The sequence below is a fragment of the Rhinolophus ferrumequinum genome, chromosome 14 (assembly GCF_004115265.2).
Source record: "Rhinolophus ferrumequinum isolate MPI-CBG mRhiFer1 chromosome 14, mRhiFer1_v1.p, whole genome shotgun sequence".
Lineage (NCBI taxonomy): Eukaryota > Metazoa > Chordata > Mammalia > Chiroptera > Rhinolophidae > Rhinolophus > Rhinolophus ferrumequinum.
The window spans coordinates 72,596,886-72,616,022 of record NC_046297.1 but is presented as its reverse complement, the minus strand read 5'-3'; the positions used below and the strand labels follow the sequence as shown (position 1 = coordinate 72,616,022).

The 19,137-nt window shown below is 64.6% G+C and overlaps 3 protein-coding genes across 9 annotated transcripts; 2 read left to right on the top strand and 1 right to left on the bottom strand.

Moving 5' to 3' along the window:
- The first annotated feature begins 712 nt into the window (after positions 1-712).
- Positions 713-4,104, top strand: NAPRT (nicotinate phosphoribosyltransferase). Of its 2 annotated transcripts, XM_033126769.1 has the most exons (13): positions 719-1,131; positions 1,309-1,436; positions 1,514-1,596; positions 1,746-1,876; positions 1,980-2,095; positions 2,317-2,513; positions 2,596-2,736; positions 2,978-3,062; positions 3,186-3,266; positions 3,360-3,462; positions 3,549-3,703; positions 3,801-3,908; positions 3,989-4,104. In XM_033126769.1, exons 1-13 carry the CDS (start codon positions 906-908, stop codon positions 4,049-4,051), a joined length of 1,617 nt encoding a protein of 538 aa, XP_032982660.1. In that variant the 5' UTR covers positions 719-905; the 3' UTR covers positions 4,052-4,104. The 2 variants fall into 2 exon arrangements, with proteins under 2 accessions (XP_032982661.1, XP_032982660.1); XM_033126770.1 differs by lacking the exon at positions 3,186-3,266 and having other exon boundaries at positions 713-1,131.
- Positions 4,105-5,954: 1,850 nt separating this feature from the next.
- Positions 5,955-11,418, top strand: MROH6 (maestro heat like repeat family member 6). Of its 3 annotated transcripts, XM_033126750.1 has the most exons (14): positions 5,955-6,223; positions 6,417-6,569; positions 6,755-6,909; positions 7,432-7,549; positions 7,748-7,932; positions 8,016-8,153; positions 8,265-8,379; positions 8,489-8,632; positions 8,701-8,874; positions 9,039-9,206; positions 9,433-9,552; positions 9,805-9,907; positions 10,001-10,066; positions 10,212-11,418. In XM_033126750.1, exons 1-14 carry the CDS (start codon positions 6,005-6,007, stop codon positions 10,439-10,441), a joined length of 2,088 nt encoding a protein of 695 aa, XP_032982641.1. In that variant the 5' UTR covers positions 5,955-6,004; the 3' UTR covers positions 10,442-11,418. The 3 variants fall into 3 exon arrangements, with proteins under 3 accessions (XP_032982641.1, XP_032982640.1, XP_032982642.1); XM_033126749.1 differs by having other exon boundaries at positions 9,805-10,066; XM_033126751.1 differs by lacking the exon at positions 6,417-6,569 and having other exon boundaries at positions 9,805-10,066.
- Positions 11,419-13,897: 2,479 nt separating this feature from the next.
- Positions 13,898-18,458, bottom strand: GSDMD (gasdermin D). Of its 4 annotated transcripts, none has more exons than XM_033125683.1 (12): positions 18,333-18,452; positions 17,877-18,049; positions 17,128-17,348; positions 16,755-16,947; positions 15,995-16,163; positions 15,783-15,888; positions 15,471-15,524; positions 15,104-15,178; positions 14,819-14,994; positions 14,587-14,728; positions 14,426-14,499; positions 13,898-14,291 (listed from the first exon to the last, which is right to left on the bottom strand). In XM_033125683.1, exons 3-12 carry the CDS (start codon positions 17,342-17,344, stop codon positions 14,052-14,054), a joined length of 1,446 nt encoding a protein of 481 aa, XP_032981574.1. In that variant the 5' UTR covers positions 17,345-17,348; positions 17,877-18,049; positions 18,333-18,452; the 3' UTR covers positions 13,898-14,051. The 4 variants fall into 4 exon arrangements, with proteins under 4 accessions (XP_032981574.1, XP_032981573.1, XP_032981572.1 ...); XM_033125682.1 differs by having other exon boundaries at positions 17,880-18,049; XM_033125681.1 differs by lacking the exon at positions 17,877-18,049 and having other exon boundaries at positions 18,333-18,458.
- Positions 18,459-19,137: the final 679 nt, after the last annotated feature.

Here is a 19,137-nt window from a genome sequence, read left to right as displayed (position 1 = left end):
AGGCCCCAGCGCTGCCAGGTCTGACCTGTGTGAGACCTTGCCAGCGCCCACTGTCTCTAGGAAGAATGCTGGGCTTCTTTCCTTGGCTATGAGGACCCCGCGCGGCCCTGGCCCTGGCCCATCCTCCAGGGGGCGCTCTACACATGCGCGTGCTCTCTCTCACTCACACCTAGTGCAAGGCCTGTCTGGTCCACAACTGGAGACCTGGACAGAGCCCATGACGGACTAATTGCCCTATGGAGTCTATTGCTCTATGGAGAGCGGCCTGCCGCCTCTCCCCATCCCTGTCTGGGCAGTACTTGCGCCACTACTGGCTCCTCCCCTGGGCTGTTGCCCAGCGTGGCTGGAGAGGTAGCCATTCTTCGGGAGGAAGGTGGGCTGTTGTCCTGGTCAGAGCTGGTGTTCTCTGGGGCCTGGAGCCACACAGGCATGGGTTGCCCCTCGGTGGGGGCATTGAGGTGACGGTCAGGGTTTCACAGGACTCCTGTGGGGCTGAGGGAACAGGACCCCAAAGCCGTGGTGCCAGCTGAATTTAGAACCACCTCTACTGCCTCTCCAGGCCGGGCTTGGCTTCTGGGTGGCACGGGGACAAAGTTTAGCTGGCGGTGGAGTCACCACTGCCCTCAGCACCCGTTGCTGGAGTTCCGGGCCAGGGGGCGGGGCCGGGAGGAGCTGGGCTGCCCTGGGGCTGCGGACACATTCCCCACTCCAGCCCGGTCCAGCCGCGGGAACGGCTGCCTCATGAGGCCGGCAGACCCGCTCCGCCCGTTCTAGTTGCCGGGGAACGCTGCGTCCCCTGGGTATCCCCACCCTCCGGGCTCCTGGTTCCCGGTGCTGGCCATTGGGGAGCACGGTGTCACGTGACCGGGCGGGGCGGGGAGGTCAGAGTCCCGGTGTCGGGCGAGATGGCGGCGGAGCAGGACCCCGAAGGGCGAGCAGCTGAGCGGCCACTGCTCACCGACCTCTACCAGGCGACCATGGCGCTGGGCTACTGGCGCGCGGGCCGGGCGCGCGAGCCCGCCGAGTTCGAGCTCTTCTTCCGCCGCTGCCCGTTCGGCGGCGCCTTCGCCCTGGCCGCGGGGCTGCGCGACTGCTTGCGCTTCCTGCACGCCTTCCGCCTGCAAGATGCAGGTACCCCCGTAGCCCCCTCCCCGCCTGGAGTCCCACCACCCAGGCAGCACCCTCCTGCCCGGCGAGTCCCCTTCTCGCGCCCCGACGAGGCCCATTCGGCGGGATAAGACGTCTCCGCCACGAGCTCCCCACTGCCGCACGCTCGCCCCAACCCACGCGGGCCTCTGTCGCCCACAGACGTGCAGTTCCTGGCCTCGGTGCTGCCACCAGACACTGACCCCGCGTTCTTCGAGCATCTCCGGAGTCTCGACTGCTCCGGGGTGACGGTGCGGGCCCTGCCCGAGGGCTCCCTCGCTTTACCCAGCGTGAGTGCGGGCTGAACGGGACGGAGGGGTGGGCCTGAGCGGGGCCGGGCGGCGCCCAGCTGACATCCTCCTCGCAGGTGCCATTGCTGCAAGTGTCTGGGCCGCTCCTGGTGGTGCAGCTGCTGGAGACGCCGCTCCTCTGCCTGGTCAGCTATGCCAGGTGGGACTGATCAGCCCGGGGCGCCACCGAGCTCAGACTTCCAGGGGACCCCCCCTTGCGAGTGTGGGCGTGGCTCCGAACTGTGTGGGTGGGACGCAGGGTCTCCGGTGGCCTTGTGACCCTAACCCAGGGTCCCCTGCTCCCCACAGCCTGATAGCCACCAATGCGGCGCGGCTTCGCCTGATAGCCGGGCCAGAGAAGCGGCTGCTGGAGATGGGGCTGCGGCGAGCTCAGGGCCCCAACGGGGGTCTGACAGCCTCTACCTACAGCTATCTAGGCGGTGAGGGTCAGGGGAGGGAGCTAAGGTTGGGGAAGGAGACTCGCCCCAGGGCCCCTTGGCCACCACCTGAAGCCCCCCAACCCAGCCTGGTGCCCTGGCCTAGGCTTTGACGCCAGCAGCAACGTGCTGGCAGGACAGCTGCGTGGTGTCCCAGTGGCAGGAACCCTGGCGCATTCCTTCGTCACTTCCTTTTCAGGCACTGAGGTGCCTCCTGACCCGGTGAGTACCCCTCTCCTTGGCTGCGCTCAAAGCCAGCCCTTGCCTGGGGGAGGGGACCCAGTTGCTGCCTGCACAAAGGCAGATACCATACCTAGACCACCAGCAGCTCGGGGAAGCTGGCTGGCCGCTGGCAGCACCCCTGCTCAGATCTTCAACCCCCGGGGAAGGAGGCCCCACCTTGCACTCTGGGTCCCCCATCCTTCACTGACCCCTCTCCCTAGATGTTGGCTCCAGCTGCTGGTGGGGGCCCCAGGGTGGACCTGGTCGCCTGTGTGGAGGCGTGGCTGGAGCGTGTGTGTGCCCACCTGGGGCTGGGGGTGCAAGAGCCTCACCCTGGTGAGCGGGCAGCCTTTGTGGCCTATGCCTTGGCCTTTCCCCAGGCCTTCCAGGGTCTGCTGGACACCTACAGTGTGCGGAGGTGAGGCCCAGGCAGCCCCCTGGGGGGAGGGGTGCTCAGCAGAGCAGCGGCAGCACCCCCATACCCTTGTCCCTGCCCGCAGGAGTGGTCTTCCCAACTTCCTTGCAGTAGCCCTGGCCCTGGGTGAGCTGGGCTACCGGGCCGTAGGTGTGAGGCTGGACAGCGGTGACCTGCTCCAGCAGGCCCAGGAGATCCGTGCGCACCTCAGGACCTCTGCAGCTCAGTGAGTCCCCGGGAGGGGCCTGGCCTGCTGAGAGACTCCCCGTGGGGCAGAGCGAGGGAGGGGCCGTGCCCTTCCCACAGTGAGGAGCTGTGAGAGCCTACCTCAGTGGAGGCAGTGTGGCCCTGGGGGGGTGCCACAGCCAGGTGGCTGGGGCAGAGTCTCCCGGGATGTGTGACTGGAGAGGGAGGGAGTCCAGGTGAATTAGAAACTTCTGAGGGGCTGCCCCTCCCCACCATTACAGGTTCCAGGTGCCCTGGCTGGAATCGGTCCCCATCGCTGTCAGCAACAACATTGACGAGGGAGAGCTGGCCCGACTGGCCCAGGAGGTGAGGTGGGGCAGGGGCGGGGCGGGGCGGGGGCGGGGCAGGCTCAGGGGCGGGGCGGGGGCGGGGCGGCTGGAAGGGCCCCTGCTGGGCGAGCTCAGTGCCCCCTCCCCTCCTATCCTCCAGGGCAGCGAGGTGAACGTCATTGGCATTGGCACCAGCGTGGTCACCTGCCCTCGCCAGCCTTCCCTGGGTTGCGTCTACAAGGTGGAGACAGGGTCTGGGCTCAGTGGGTTTGGGCCAGGGGCATCATGGGCTGGGATAGAAGGGTCCAACTCTCCCAACACCTCGTCCCCACAGCTGGTGTCTGTGGGAGGCCAGCCACGCATGAAGCTGACCGAGGACCCTGACAAGCAGACATTGCCTGGGAGCAAGGCCGCCTTCCGGCTCCTGGGCTCTGACGGTGAGGCCCTCCCACCCCGCTGGCACCCCTCAAGTCCCCAGGCCCCTACACTATTCCTGGTGTCCTTCCCTCCCGCACACACATAGGGTCCCTGCTGTTGGACCTGCTGCAGTTGGCAGAGGAGCCCCCACCCCAGGCTGGCCAGGAACTGAGAGTCTGGCCGCGAGGGGCCCAGGCGTCCCGTACCGTGAGACCAGCCCACGTGGAGCCGCTGCTGCGACTCTGGGTCCAGGAGGGACAGGTGACCACCCCACACACTCCCTTCGTCTTCACCTGCAACCTAAATCAACCCCTGCCCCGTGACCTTTTGCCAACCCCATCCTTCTCTCCCCCTGCAGCTGTGTGAGCCCCTCCCATCTCTGGCTGAATCTAGAGCCTTTGCCCAGCTGTCGCTGAGCCTTCTCAGCCCCGCACACAGGAGGCTGGAGCAGCCTGAGCTGTACCAGGTGGGTGGAGGAAGCAGCACCAGCCCTGTGTGCCCCCTACTCCTACTGCCACCCATTGTCCCTTCCTCTGCTCCCCGCAGGTGGCGCTGTCTGAGAAGTTGCAGGCCCTGGTGGCCAGACTGAGTGCCGGAGGCCCCCAGTGAGAGCCCCATGGTGGGGCTGCCTGAAATTAACACGAGTCACTCACTGTCCCCCACAACTGGTCGTGTGTCATTTCTTCACCTAGCCTGCTACTCACCGGCCCCCAGAGCCTTCGGGTGGGCTGGAGTTGGGAATCAGAGTGAGGGCTCATGCTTTCAGGAAGGGCCAGGCCTGGTCTGGGTGAGGAGACAGCTCTGTGCGGAGGCCAGAGGGTGGTTGGGAGCTAGGCCAAGGCGGGGGCTGTGCCAACTCGCGGAGCTGGACCTCAGGAGCAGATCTGAGCCTGGAGAGGGCAGGGCTGTGGGGACGGGGCGGACTTCGGCGTCCAGCCCGCAGGTGTGGCAGTTACTGCGGGAGGCCTCTCCCTGCTGGAGGCTCAAGCAGGAGCCATGGGGTGGGGATGAGGTGCAAGAAAGAGGGGCTCAGGGCTTCCTGTGTCCAAGGGTGGCTCCCACACCTGCCAAGGAAACTGCCCTGGGCTCAGGGTCAATGGGACACCTCAAGCTTCCCAAACCAAAGAGAAACCCAGGTGTGCCCTCCTGCTGCCAGCAGCTCTGCCTTGGGGACCCTGGGCTCCATATGTCTGGCTCTCTCCAGACATGGGCATCTGTCATGGGCAGCCCCGCCTGGGCCTTGGGGACCCAGTTCCTGACCTAGGAGCCCTCGGAAGGGAGAGGAGGGTGTCAGGGGCCTGCACTAGAGCTGCCGAAGAAGTTGGCCCGTGGTCCTGGGCCGGCTGTGACTGCAGGCAAGCTAGTCGGGTCTCTACCGGCTTTGGCAACGTCAGCTCCAGAAGACCTGCCCAGGAGAGGTTCTAGGCTGCACAGGATACAAGAAAGAGGGTGGGGCTTGGGCCTCTCCCATTTGGCGGCAGGAGGTGGCACAGGGACACCAACGTATGGGGGAGTGCTGGCTGGCTGGGGCGCTTCCCGGAGCACTTCCTCCTGCTCAGGTATTTGGCCCAACCGGCTCTACTGGTTCCTTGGGGTCAGGCTGGGCATTGCCTGCTGTGTCGCTGAGTTAGGGTGACAGTGGGGATTTGGGGCAGAGGCCTAGTTAGGCCAGCCCTGGGGAGCATGAGGCTTGGAGACACATACACACACACACACACACACACACACACACACAGCAAAACTGGGTCCCAGATACTCATAGGTCACCACTTAGCTGCGTACTCACTTCCTAGGTGCCAGGACCCAGGAACTCTGTGGTCCAGCACTGGGGGGAGAGGGCACCTCAGAACTGTCCATAACCCAGAGGGCACACCCCAGTAAGTCACCTGCAAGAGCCCTGGGAGGAGGCAGGTGCAGCTCCCCTCACTTGCTCCACCCCAGGGCTGCCAGAGCTCAGAGGTGGCGACAGCTCTCCCAGTCATGCCTGTCCCCAGGATGTCTGGCTGGGTTGGAATGCAGAGGGGACAGCCCAGGCCCAGGTCCAGGCTGGACTGCTTTAGGGCTGAATCAGGCCAGGACTCAGCTCGGGGCTGGGCTCAGATGTCTGGACCCTGCTAGGGACTCCTCAGGTTGTCCACACCTGCCCCGATGCCCCTGGCTCAGCCCCTGTTCAGTAGGGCTGGAGATCAGGGTCAAGGACCCTTCTTCCCCCCCGCCCTTGCAGACCCACCACCTCCTGGGAATCATGCCCCTCCCCCAGGGCCCTGGTGGGCAAAGCCAGCTCCCAGATACTTAGGCTTCAGGCTGGCTACTCAGCACCAACAGCCAGGGCAGGAGGACCTCTCACAAGCCCCCAGTGGGCACCAGGGTTGGGGAAACCTCTGTGTGGCTCCCCGACTCGCCCCACCCACAGAGATCACACATAGGTCACCACACCTGTCCCTGGTCCCGCCCCCCCCAGGGCCTGCTTCTAGGTCAGGCCTGGGCACAACTTCCTGAGAGGACCAGTGGCAGGTGCTGCAGGCTGGGTCCCCGCTGAGCAGCTCCCCGAGTGTGGCAGCCATGGCTGGGGGTGTGTGGGGCCGGGCCCGGGGAGCCCCTGTGGGGGCCCTAACCCTGGGAGCTCTGGCTGAAGGGATCCGGGCCAGTCAGGGACAGCCCATGAGACCCCCTTCCAAGGGCCCTCAACCTGAACCTGAGGCAGAGCCTGGGCACGTAGCTGCCCAGGAGCCCTGCTCCCCGCCCCCTGCGCAGGAGCCAGCCCCTGAGGGGCCCTCTCAGGTGAGTGGGAGGGAAGGGAGGCTGAGGGGACCAGCCTGGGGGGCAGGGGAGAGAGCTGGGGGAAGGCAGGGGGGCTCACTGGGCTGGGGAACAATAAGAAGGCACGGGGACTTTGTCGGGAGCTGGCAGGGGGCCTGGGGAGGAGAGCTGAGAGAAGCAAGGGCCTTCACACACCCTACCCACCCTGCCCTAGGCCCCCCAGAGTTCCCAGAAGGAGGGGGCCCTGGCTGACCTGGCAATGTACACGGCTGCCTGCCTGGAAGAGGCTGGCTTTGCTGGGACGCAGGCCACAGCACTCTCCCTGTCCTCAGCCCTGGAGGCCCAGGGGGAGCGGCTAGAGGACCAGGTCAGCCCCCACCCGCGTTCTGCCCCAGAGACTCCTGCCCCATCCCCTCCAAGGTTGGGGGGTTGGAACAAGCTCCCTGACACTGACACAGGCCTCTTTTGGGCTGCACCTGCCCAGTGGGAATACAGAGGGTAATGCTGGGGGTCAAGGAGGCCTGGCTGCTGACATCTGCCTCTCCACGCCAGGTGCATGCCCTGGTGCTGGGGCTGCTGGCGCAGGGGCCCAGCCTGGACGAGGGAAGGCCCCGGAGGGCCGCTTTGCGGGTGCTGAGTGCGCTGGCCCTGGAGCACGCACAGGACGTGGTGTGTGCGCTGCTGCCCTGCTCGCTGCCCCTGGACCGGTAATCCTCCACACAGCTGCCTTCCCCCTTCCCTCTTGGCATGGAGTCTTGCCTCATGGGGCAGATAGTGGAGCGGGCAGAACCTCCAAATTTCCTCCTCCACCCCGCCCCCCTCGGAGTCCTCGGTACTGGGTTCCTGACTTGGGGCCTGCGTTCACTTTCCAGGTCACCCCTGAAGTCCAGCCTGGGGGTGTGCGAGCCAGGTGGCTTCTGGGACCCAGGGCCCTGGCTCTTTGGTTTGATCCACCCCAGGAGAAGTTGTCTGATTTTATTCTCTATGTGATTGTGTATAATGCCAGGTTTGTCACTGTCGCTGACCTGAGAGTGTTCTGAGCGGACTGTGCTCTGTTGTGGTCTGCATAGGTGGCACTTATTTTATTCCTCTGGGATTGGCGGTGATATGGGGGGGAGGGGATGTTTTACCTGTCCCTCCTCCTGCTGGAGTCCTAGTGGCTGTCTCCACCCTGACCTGGGGTCCTGCAAGCCAGCACAGACCCTGCATCAGGCACCCTGTGCCCCCAGGGCGGCGGCCGAGCTGTGGCGCAGCCTGAGCCGGAACCAGCGCGTGAATGGGCAGGTGCTGGTGCAGTTGCTGTGGGCGCTAAAGGGCGCGGCTGGACCTGAGTTGGAGGCACTGGCGGTAGGTGACAAGCCAGCACTGCCAGGGGACTCCCCCTCACCGCTGGCCCAAGGGGGTGGGCAAGTCGGGCCAGAGGGAGACTGGGCGGCAGGGTCTTGCCTGAGTCACACACATCTGTAATGTCCCTCAAGTGCCTGAGGCTCTGTCCTCGTCCTGTTTGCGGTGAGCCTGAGCCTGGGTGGGCCACTTGTTCCACAGGCCACTCGCGCCCTTGGGGAGATGCTGGCTGTGTCCGGCTGCGTGGGCGCTACACGGGGCTTCTACCCGCACCTCCTCCTCGTGCTGGTCACGAAGCTGCACGAGATGGCCCGGGGCACATGCTCCCCTGACACTTCCAAGGTTTGGACCCCATCCCACCAAGGGCCACCGCACAGCCACGCCAGGTGAGGGTCTCACACTCGGGGAGGTGAGGGCTGGATCAGCGCCCTGTCCTCACTGCCCTCTCGCCCACTGCCCCCACCTCTAGCTGCACAGTGGAGGCTCTGAAGGCCTTGCTTACCGGGGATGGCAGCCGCATGGTGGTCACGTGCATGGAGCAGGCTGGAGGCTGGAGGAGGCTGGTGGGAGCCCACACCCACCTGGAGGGTGTCCTGCTGCTGGCCAGGTGTGGCGCAGGGGGTGGGGGAAGAGGCCAGGCATGAGGGTGGCCGGGTGCGGGCTTCTCCAGGGGTGAGTCCGTAAGCAGAGGGAGAGCTGCCATTTCGCCCCAACCCAGTGCCATGGTGGCCCACGCGGACCACCACCTGCGAGGCCTGTTCGCTGACTTGCTGCCCAGGCTACGCAGCGCCGACGACACGCAGCGCCTCACGGCTATAGCCTTCTTCACCGGGGTGAGCCCCTTTCCCAGATGGGTGACGAGGGGTGACCGTGGACTTGGCCCGTAAGCGGCACCACCAGCATCGGGACAGTGAGAGTCCTGACCGCGTGGCCCCCGCCCAGCTGTTGCAGAGCTGGCCCACCGCGCGGCTCCTGCAGGAGGAGGTGATTCTGGAGCGACTCCGCGCCTGGCAGGGCGACCCCGAGCCCACCGTGCGCTGGCTAGGCTTGCTTGGCCTCGGCCACCTCGCGCTGAACCGCCGGAAGGTGAGGAGCTGGGCCGGGCAGGACGGGACGGGGGTGCGAGCGGCTGCCCAAGATCCCTGCCTCCGCAGGTGCGGCACGTGAGCGCGCTGCTGCCGGCTCTCCTGGGCGCGCTGGGCGAACACGACGCGCGGCTTGTGGGCGCCGCGCTGGGCGCGTTGAGGAGGCTCCTGCTGCGGCCGCGGGCGCCGGTGCGGCTTCTGAGCACAGAACTGGGGCCACGCCTCCCGCCACTGCTGGACGACGTGAGCACTGCCCCGCCGCTCCAGGCCCCGCCCCACCAGGACACTCCCCTCTCCCCAGGCTCCCCCACCAGGTCCTGCTCCTGCCCCCAGACTGCGCCCCCAGGCAGCTCCCCTCCTGAGAGCCTCTCCCTCCTGGCTCCCCCTGACTGCATCCTCGCACGCAGGCTCGGGACCCGGTCCGCGCCTCTGCAGTCGGGCTCCTCGGGACCCTGGTGCGGCGGGGTCGGGGCGGGCTCCGGGTGGGGCTTCGAGGTCCCCTGCGGAAGCTGGTGCTGAAGAGTCTCGTGCCGCTGTTGTTGTGCCTGCATGACCCCAGCCTGGACGCTGCTGAGGTCAGCTGCTCCCGAGACTGTCCCACCGCTGTCCCCACCCAACCCCGCCCATCCCACGGGGCTGTGTCTCGGAAGATGGCCTGTCAGGGACTTGCCCGAGGGTCCCGGGTGCAGGCGTCATGGGCTCCCAGGTTTCTGGCCCTGGGCTTCTCCACCCCTCATCCTGGCCACACTCAGGCCACCTCTGCCACTTTCTGGACCCCTAACCCTGCTTCCGGTGTTCCAGAGCTCAGAGTGGACCCTGGCTCGCTGTGACCACGCCCTGCAATGGGGTCTGCTGGAGGAGATGGTCACTGTGGCCCACTATGACAGCCCTGAGGCCCTAAGTCGCATCTGCCACCGCATGGTCAGAAGGGGAGCAGTGACAGTGAGGGGGTGTGGTGAGCTGCCCACTCGGTCCAGTGTACACAGGGACCACTGCCCTCAAACTGAGTCTCCTCACTTTCCCAGCTGAGTTGGTAGCAGGTCTAAGACCTCCGGCCCTGACCCCTTGCTCTGGGGGCTCCCCAGGGGATCCCAGCCCCTGGGCTCACCTCTGCCATCTCCTCTCTCTGTGGGATTGGCTCTCCTGTCCTGCCATGAGCCCTTCTGTCCCCAGGTTCACTGGTACCCGAGCCACGTGCCCAGATTCCTGAGCCAGACCCAGGGCTACCTGCGGAGCCCACAGGACCACCTGCGCCGGGCAGCTACCGTGCTCATAGGTGAGGCAGTCCAGGCGTCTCACTATCTCTCCTACCCAGAGCTCTGGGAGCTGGGGGCGTGGCGCCAGCACTCACGGGTTTGCCTTGGTCCAGGCTTCTTTGTCCATCACACCAGCCCCAGCCATGTCAACCAGGACCTGCTGGACTCCCTGTTCCAAGGTGAGGACCAGCGTCGCCAGGGCATGGGGTCCTGGAGAGTGCCAGAGTGGAGTGGGTGGGAATGGATGGGTGGAGGGCCAGGAGTCCTGGGGCGCTTGGCAGTCCTGAGCCCTCCCGCCCTGCCTGAGCTGCCCTGTCCCCCTAGACCTGGGGCAGCTGCAAAGCGATCCCGAGTCGGCTGTGGTCGCCGCTGCGCAAGTATCTTCCCAGCAGGTGGCGCTGCTGGCCCGCGCTCAGGGCCCTCGGTGTCGCCTGCGCTTTCCCCGCCTCCGCCTGCGTCAAGCCCGTGCGGACCGGCCCCCGCCAGTCTACCCGGACAGCCCCTTCCGGCACCGGAGCGTCAGAGGCCGCTGGGGCTCCTCCACACCGGGTTGAGCTGCACCCGGCACCCCCCTCCTGGTGGGGGTTGGGGGTCTGAGTCGGGCACCCCTCCGCTCTGTGGCCAGTCCTGGCACACTCCACTGGAGGGGCACCCAGGGCCTAGTGCTGGATGCCAGTGTCTGCCCCCTCGAGGCACCGCAAGGCCTGGTGCGCACAAAGACTCCTCCAGGAGCTCACCACCGTGATGGCACGCCCCCTAGAGGGACAGCAGTGTTTCTGTCAGCACCATTTCACCCTCAGCCCCTTGCCTCTTGCACCTATTGGTCCATCTGTCCCCCACAGCCCTGTTGCTCTCCCAAGCCGTGGTCTGGTGAGGGACACTGAAGCTGGCACAGTCCTGGGAGCTGCTGCTCTTATAGGCTGCCTGCTTCTTGGGCCTCTGCCCCCTCCTGCCCGGGTTCCCTGGCTGTCTGGCCCCTGCTGGTCACCCAGCAGCTCTACACCGCCCACCAGGTGCCCTACTCCTTGCCAGCCCATGTCCTGGCCCAGGTTCTGTCTGCTCAAAAGACATTGACCTGTTCCCCTGTCCACACCTGCTGCCCCCCCAGCCTGGCACCATTTTCAGACGCCCCCCACTCCTGTTTATTGTGTCAGATCCCATCTGAGCCTTCTCCACAAGGCAACCCCTGACCTCCCTCTCCACTGGACACCACAGGCCTGGGATTAGGTGTGGGGTGCCGCCATCTGCACCCCTACCACACTGCGCCTTCGCGCCAGGGTTGGGAAGGAGGCGTGACTGGACATACAGGGAAGAAGTCCCTGCAGATGCCACCCAAGTTGTGACCAGGCCCCTCTGGGCCCTCACCCCGGCAGGTTCCGCCACCAGAATGCCCATCCTGAAAAGCCCTTCTCCCCTGAGCTGCCGCCTCACACGGGCCTTGACTCTGAAGGCTGGGCTTTGTCCCTCCAGACTGGGGACACCTCGAGGGCAGGCCTGGGGTTCTGCCTGCCCCCTATGGAAAGTGTCTGAAGTAAAGACCTGTGGATCAAATGGGTCTGGCATCTGTCTGGGGCGTGGGTCATGGCCAAGAATGGCGTTCTGATGGACAGTGCCTGGTCCAAGATCGAGCTCAGGCTGGGATTGTGGGTAAGGCAGTGTGTGGGCAGGAGGAAGGGGTCAGAGTCAGGCAGGTTCAGGGTGCAGGCGTGTGGCCAAGTCAGATAGGGTTTATGAGTCAGGAAGGTGGTGGGGTCTCGTAGGTCTTCCCAGGGCAGGGTAGGGTGAGGCCAAGGGCACAGTCTGTGAGGAGCCAGGCTCATGGCTTAGCAGTTCGGATCCTACAAAGCAGATGTCAGACAGATTACACTACGTGAAAGGCGTCAGGGGTATGCTGCGCGAGCCAGGAGGCCCTCAGGCCCCCATGAAGGAGACAGAAAGGGAAGGGAAGGAGGTAGTGGGCTCATCCTGGACACCTGTGCTGGCTTTGGGGCTTCTCAAGACAGTCCCCCATCAGGGAGCCCGCAGCTCTCAGGACCGGGGGCCCCCCTGCAGGCCTGGGTTTCCAGCCTGCCGTCAGGGTCTGTGAGGAGCCTGGGGCTGGGCACACAGTAGGAGCGTCCTGGGACCCCTCAGTGGCCGCCCCCGCTCCTTGCGGTCTAGGAGCCAGCCCCGGAGTGAGCATCCATGCCCACTTGTCCCACCAAACACGCTTGTCCTCACCTCAGAGAACAGCTGGACAGGCCAGCGGCAAACCCTCAGTGGTACACGCATCATGGGGGCCCGGCAGGCAGCACCCCGCCCCTTCCCACCCCACTTCCGTGGGGCCTGGGAGCCCACAGCCCACCCTGCAGCAGCTGTTTGGAGCCCAGGCTGTGTGTTGCATAACAACACAGCGGCCCACTCATGGTCATGCGCCTCCCCTCCCACTATGGCCCCTGCCCCGTCGCTGGCAGTCCACTGTTTGTCCTGCCTGCTAGGCTGAGGTTCAAGCCAAGCCCACATAGCATGAAGGCCAGACTGTTGCTGGGCCCTGGGAGTGTGACCCTTCTCGGGGACTTCTGTGCTGGGGGGAGCAGTGGCCTGGTCCACCAGAGGCTGCCTGTCCCCCTGACAGTGCCGTAGCCCTGCCCCCTGTGTTTTCTGTCTAGTCTGTGGGCAGAGAGCCCATCCGCTGGGGCGAGCATCTGAGCACTTCTTTCCATGTGCAGCACTCCAGCATTGATGTTGACGCTCAAATATTCCCATGTGGGCTATGTCCCTGGGGACCTCAAGGCTTCGGTGGGCCTAGGTCCCAACAGCCGCCAGTCAGATCCTCCAGTGAGGCCTGGGTGGGGCCTGTCCAGGACCCCTTTCCCCTTGGCCAGGAGAGTAGAGTGTCAGGGCCCCAAAAGTGCTGCTTCTGTACCTGCTCATTTAATGCTTTCTGATGGCCGGGCTCTTCCAGTCCCACTCACGCTGCCTTTGCCTGTTGGTCACCCTAACCAGGGTTCCCACAGGAGGACCATGGGCCCTGGAGGGACAGATAGGCCTGAGACGCCTCTGGGTTCCTCACTGTGTGTGTGGGGGGTTCCTGTAAGTGGATCTGGGATGTTTGGGGGGGGCACTGTCTTTTTTTTTAGCCATTTTTTTTATTAGTTTCCGGTGCACAAGACAAAGTAATACTTAGAGGTTTATCATTTCTATCCCTCACACTGTGGACCCCCCGCCCCCCATCCACTACCCCTCTGAGGCACTGTCTTTTTTAATTTCACTGTTGAGCTCAGGTTCTAGGTCTGCGTGGGGTTTGATGTCCCAGCCACAGCCGGACCTTCTGTCCCTCCTCTTGATGGAGTTGTGAAGCTGTGTGCTCCTACAGTGCTCCAATGGGCCAGTGCTTCCTCGTCCCACCGAGGAAAGGCAGACTGCCCCCGGCTGCCCCAGTCCCAGACACGTGGAAAGTCCCCACTGATCAGCTGCCAGGCCCACCTTGGCCACTCCCCCACGCAGCCCCGGCATGCTCTGAGTCCTGCCACTCTGCTGGGAGGCCTACTCTCGGGAGACTCTTACCGCCGAGCAGATGTGTCTGGATGAGACGCAGACCCAAGGCCAGCTGCCCTGGAGAGGGTCACTGCTTCTCCACGAGGCCCCAGGAGCTTAGGGTCTGTATGCCGGTTAGCCACACATGCTCTACCCCTTCTGCAGCCCCCCACCCCCGGCCAAGGATGGGCCCCCTACCAGCAGCAGTGTGTTCTCAAGTTCCTTGAGGCAGAGACCCATCCTGCTGGAACTGCTCTGCTGGAGCCTTTCACAGGCCAGCTCACTGGAGAGGAGCCAGGGGTCCGGCCATGCATGGCCAGGTCCAAGCACAGGGCAGGCTCCCCTTGGCCCTGTGGCGTGACAGGCTCGAGACCATGGGGGAGACACCTGCTCTCAGCCCCTACGTCCCTCCTCATCCTGTGTGGGCAAGTCCCTGCCTCTGCCCCCTATCCCAGGTCTAGGAACCCTCAAAAATTCGCTGATCCATCTTCCCTTTGTAGGTCGAATTTATTGGCTTTCCCCAACTCCCGAGCCCTGTGGTGGATGGGCTGCTTGGCTGGGTTTGGGCTCTTGCCTTCCCAGGGCTGGCAGCTGGGTGGGCATGAGCTCTGCTCCCCTGGAGAGCAGCCCAGGCACTAGGTCCGCAGGCTAGCAGAGTTGGCTCAGCATTAACAGCAGAGCCAGACAGGCATAGAGTGCACACGTGCAGCCCTGGGCCTCCGGCTTCCAGCACACCTGGGGGGCGCCCACCTGCAGCTCCAGACCACACTCCTCCAACAGGACCCAGGTGGGCGCCTCCGAGCCCCAGCTGCTGCCCAGGAGCCCAGGCGGCAGGGACACGGCCCCGCTCTCCTTCCATGGGACGCTCTGCTCCAAAAGGCTCTCCACCTGCCAGGACAGGGTGGGATGTTGTCAGTGGGGCCCCCAGGCATCCAGCGCCCACCCACAGTACCCCCTCCCAGAGGTGTCCAGTTTCCATCCCACAGGGCCCACCCTTTCCCCCACCATCTGCGCCCTCTCACCAGCTTAAATGGCTCCATCAGGGCCCGGGCCTCCAGCATCTGGGCCAGCAGCACATGCTGGGTTTCACTCAGTGCTGGGGAGAGACCTTGGGTAAGAGAAGTTCGGGAAGGCCCAGCTGAGCAAGCCCATATCCCTGCCCACTACCTGCCAGGGCCCTCACCTGCCAGCGCTTCCAGTAGGTAGAAGATGGGGCTAGCGAGCTCCTCTACTAGCGCTCTGCAGGGGAGCACCAGGCACTCCAGGATGGCGCCAGCTGGACCAGGCAGAGGCTCCACCTGCCCGCAGCACTGGCCCTGCTCCAGCTTGGGGGAAGGGGGGGCAGTGAGCCTGGATGGCCTGGGGCAGGCCCCGCCCACCCCACCCACCCTCCCAGTCCCAAGTGGCTTGCTCACCGCCTCCTCCAGGACCTGTAGGGCCTCCTGGTCCCGCAGGACCTGCCCGAGGGCCCCCAGCAGCTGCCCACACAGCATCTTAGAGAAGTTCTCCAGGCCCTTGGCACAGCTCATCACCTCCATCTTCAGGCCCTGGAAGTCTTCAGTAGGCACCAACCAGTCCTTGGTGGGCCCGTCTGTGGGGACAGGGCTGGCATTGCCTGGGTGCCCATAGGGCCCTGGGGAGCCTTGGTCAGGAAGAGGAGACCCCCAGGGGACCCCAGGGGTGGTCAGGAAGGTACTGACCCGACAGGATCTTGAGGCGGTCAGAGATGGACTTGATCACGGTGGAGAAGGTGGAGGACTCCTGGGGCTGGTCATCTGGCCGGGCAGGGCAGGGCTCGTCAGCGCAGTGTGTGGGCGCCCGAGCCAGAGAGAGCTGAGGCCTTCCCTGAGCCCTGACAGCCCCTCACCACCACCCCGTGCTGGTGACCAGGGCAGGAAGCAAGGCCATGCCCAGCTGGTGTCAGCCCGTGCTGTGCCACCCTTGCGTGCGTGCGTGCACACATTCCCAGCCTTCGGGAACCTCCCGGCTGCCCCTATGGAGGCAAAGGCCTCAGCTGCCAGGAGCTCACCCCCCGCCCAGGCCGTGTGGGGGCCCCACGGGCCTCACCTGCCTGGGACGTCACAAAGGTCTTCTGCTTCTTGTTTGGGATGAAGTGAATGTCTGGCAGCGTGTGGGAGCAGAGGTGGGGAGGCAGGTTGAGGGGGCTCCCGGCCTCCCCTCATCCCCTGAGGTTCCCCTGCACAGTTCCCGCAGTGTCCCCCAACCACCTCCACACCAGAGCACAGGACCCTCGGCCACCCAGGAAGCTGTGCAGCCAGATGTGCCAAGCACCCCCAACCAGCCGGTGGCTCTTCCCAGGCCTCCCTGCATTTTTGCCACAGAGACTGGGCCCCAGGAGTCACCCCAATGTCAGCTCACCCAACTCAGAGCCAGTAATCACGAGCTGGGCCACCCGGAATGCGAGAATGCTGCCCGAGGGGATGGTGACTGTCTTCTTCTGGCTCAGGTGGCCCTGGCCCTTGCCCTGAGGGGTAGACCTGGGCTCAGGCGTGGGCTGCTACAGGGGTCTGCCTAGGCACACTGCCCTCCTGCCCCATGACCCTTCCCTGGACGTGGCCCAGGCTGCACACCTGTAAGCACATGACTCCAGGCAGCGCAAACTGGCCCGAGCCCTCCCGTTTGTGGGTCCGCGTGACCTCCACCTCCTTCTGTGTCTGCAGCACCTCAGTCACCACAAACACGTCGTCCCCATGAGCCCGAAGCTGCTGCAGGACTTTGTGTTCGGGCTGCTGCAGGCGCCTGTGGCGGGTTACAGGAAGGCCAAGAGACTCACGGTGCAGGTGCGGGGCACCAGCCCTGTCCCACCTCTGCAGGGAAGGGACAGCTTCCCTCTCCGGGACCTAAGCCTTTGTGCCCATCAAGGCAGGGGGGTGACAGGGCCAAGGGGACCGGGACCTCTGTGGGTGCCCAGGCGCGGGTGGCTGTCATTCCCGTCCCAGGTGCTCCCGACAGTGTCTGTGGATTGGTGGGGTGCAGTGGAGGTACCCAGCCCTCAGCCAGCTGCTCACCAGGCCGCTGCTGTCCTCCACTCCCTGGGTTCATTTCAAGTCCCCACGCTGAGGTCTGCTCCACTGGAGCAGCCAGTCTCCTCTCAGCAGCCTAGGGCTCAGTCTGACCCAGACCCCCTGGGCCGTGCCTGGCCGCCCGTGCCCTCAGGGTGCAGCCCCCAGGACCTCTGCAGCCTCCTTCCCCAGCGCGCTGGTCCCAGCACGTCCCTGCCTCTGGGACTTTCCTCTCACTGTGCTGACCCTCAACGTGGCACAGACACGCTGTGAAGTCATGACCCCATGGCTAGCGGGGGTCAGCAGGGCCCGGCCCCTGAGGCCCCACCTCTCTTGGAGCATGGCCACCCAAGTGTTGGGGCTCACTCGCAGCGTGGACACGTTCATTGAGGCACTGGAGCTTCCGGACACTGCAGCCCCACCTGCAAATGTCCCCTGTCCCGGGGTCACCAGCTCCACGCTGCCCTGCAGCTTTCCGTCCACAGCATCTTGGAAGTGGAAGTGGCCGACACACTCGACAGCTGGAGCAAGGCCAGAGGTGAGGCCCCATCCTGCTGGCCGTGCCTGTCCCACCCAGGGAAGGGACCTTTGAAAAGGCCCTGCCCTCTGAAAACAGACAGCCCAGAGGCCCAGAGCAGGTGGCATCCTGGCCTTCCCGCTCCCCTCCCAGCGGGACTCCGACTCAGTGCCAGGGTGGGTACCTGGTTCCGGGATATTGGGCTCCAGGATGTCCCTGATGGACAGGTTGACACATACGTAGCGGGGTCTCCAGAACCATGAGCTGGAGGACTTCCTGCCCAAAAGGCAGTAGGGCTGGAAGCTGGTGGAGTTCCGAAGGCTGCTCGTGGGGATGAGCTCCCCACTGTGGTCCAGTTCCCGCACCACGCTCTTGACCACCCCCTCAAAGGCCGACGCCATGCTCCTGGGGGGGCCAGATGGGTCAGGCGTTACACCCCGGGGCTGGAAGCAGGGGTGGGGATGGGGCGCGGCGGGTATTTGGATGCCTCCAACATGGGGAGCTCTTCCCCTCCAGAGACACACTGCATGGCCAGTCCTGGGATGCTCTGACTGGCCAAAAGCTCCTGGCCCTGCCCATTACCCAACACAGGAGGAAGCAGAGTGTCCACCCTGTCATCCACTAGTCCCTTCCTCCAAGGGACTGTGAGCCCCTCCCGGCGGGGATGTCATTCACAATGACATCAGGCCATTCACACCCTCGGTTCTGGGACCAGAGTGCCTACACGAAGCCCAAGAAAGCCCTGGACGACCAGTCGTAGGGGCTACTACCGAGGCCTCCGCCACTTTGTCAGCCCAATGAGGCTTAGGCTGCCACCAAGGGAAGGCAGAGCAAGGTGGGGGCCTTGGGTCACCCCCAGGCCAATGGTCTACCTGCTGTAGCAGCTGTCTCTGTGGCTGGTGTTCTGAGGGTGGGGAAAGAAATATAAACCACCACCTCCTGGGTGCTCGACACAGGGTCCCAAAGAAAGACTCAGCCAGAGTGTCCCCAGCTCCCAGGCATGTCCTCTAGGGCTTTCTCTGTGCCCAGAGCTTCATGAGCCACTTGTCAGAGGCTGAGGCATCAGGAGTCAGAGGTAAAAGCTGGCCAGAGCCAGCGCAGAAGACCTGGGCCCAGAGAAAGGACTGGCCAGTCTCACTCCAGGAGAAGGCCTGAGTCTCAGTGCTGGTTTGAAATTGGAGCGGGGGGCAAAGGGACACCTGAAGGGCCCACTCCACAGTCAAGCCCAAACCCAGCTGAGGCTGGTGACGGGGCTTCCCCAAGCGGACCTGGGATTGTGGGGAGTCCTAAGAGGGTGCTGGGACCAGGTCACCGCCCAGAAGGGCCAGCACCCCCCACCCAGTGCAAGAGGGACCACCCAGGCGCCAGGGGGCACAGGGCTGAGCTCACCGTGACTGGCGCCCAAGCTCTGGCCTGCAAAGCTAGGCGAGGCCACGCTGGGCCGGGTCGCGGCGCCTGTGCCCTGGAGCTGCTGAGCGCGCACCAACCGCGGGTTGCCCAGACCCAAAAGTGAAACCGGCAAACTGAGCTTGCGCCACACCCGATGCTCCCGGAAATTGCCCGCGAGCCACCCCCTACCTTCCCCCCCCTTCTGCCCGCCCACTGCACTCCTCTGCCGTTTCTTTCTCAAAACTCTGGGCCATGGTGGAGGGGCTGAGTGGACATTTCTCCAAAGAAAAAGTACAGATGGCCAACAAGCCCATGCAAAGGTGCAAATCAAATCACGGTGAGATGCCCCTTCACACCCGCCAGGGACTGGTGGGAAAGAGCTAAGAGCAGGGGAGGGGAGGGAGGGAGCGAGACTGGGTGGGGGGGACACTCCCGCAGCCACTGCACACCCCATCCAGTCCACTCCTAGGTGTGTACTCAGAAATGAAAACATGTCCATGCAAAGTCTGCTCTCACGTCCGTGCAGCGGACTCATAACAGCCCCCAACGTGGAAACACCTCCATGTCCACCGACTGATACACGGGTGAACGAAATGGGGTAAATTCTCATGGGGAAGACATGAAAGGCTGACATTCTGCTGCAAAAAGGAGTGATGTTCCCACATGTGCTACAACACAGATGAGCCCCCAACCACTATCCTGGGTGACAGAAGCCAACTCCAAAGACAGCATATCACATGATTCACACACACCAAGTACCCAGGAAACATAAAGTAGGTGGATGGCACCAGGGCTGGGGGAGGGG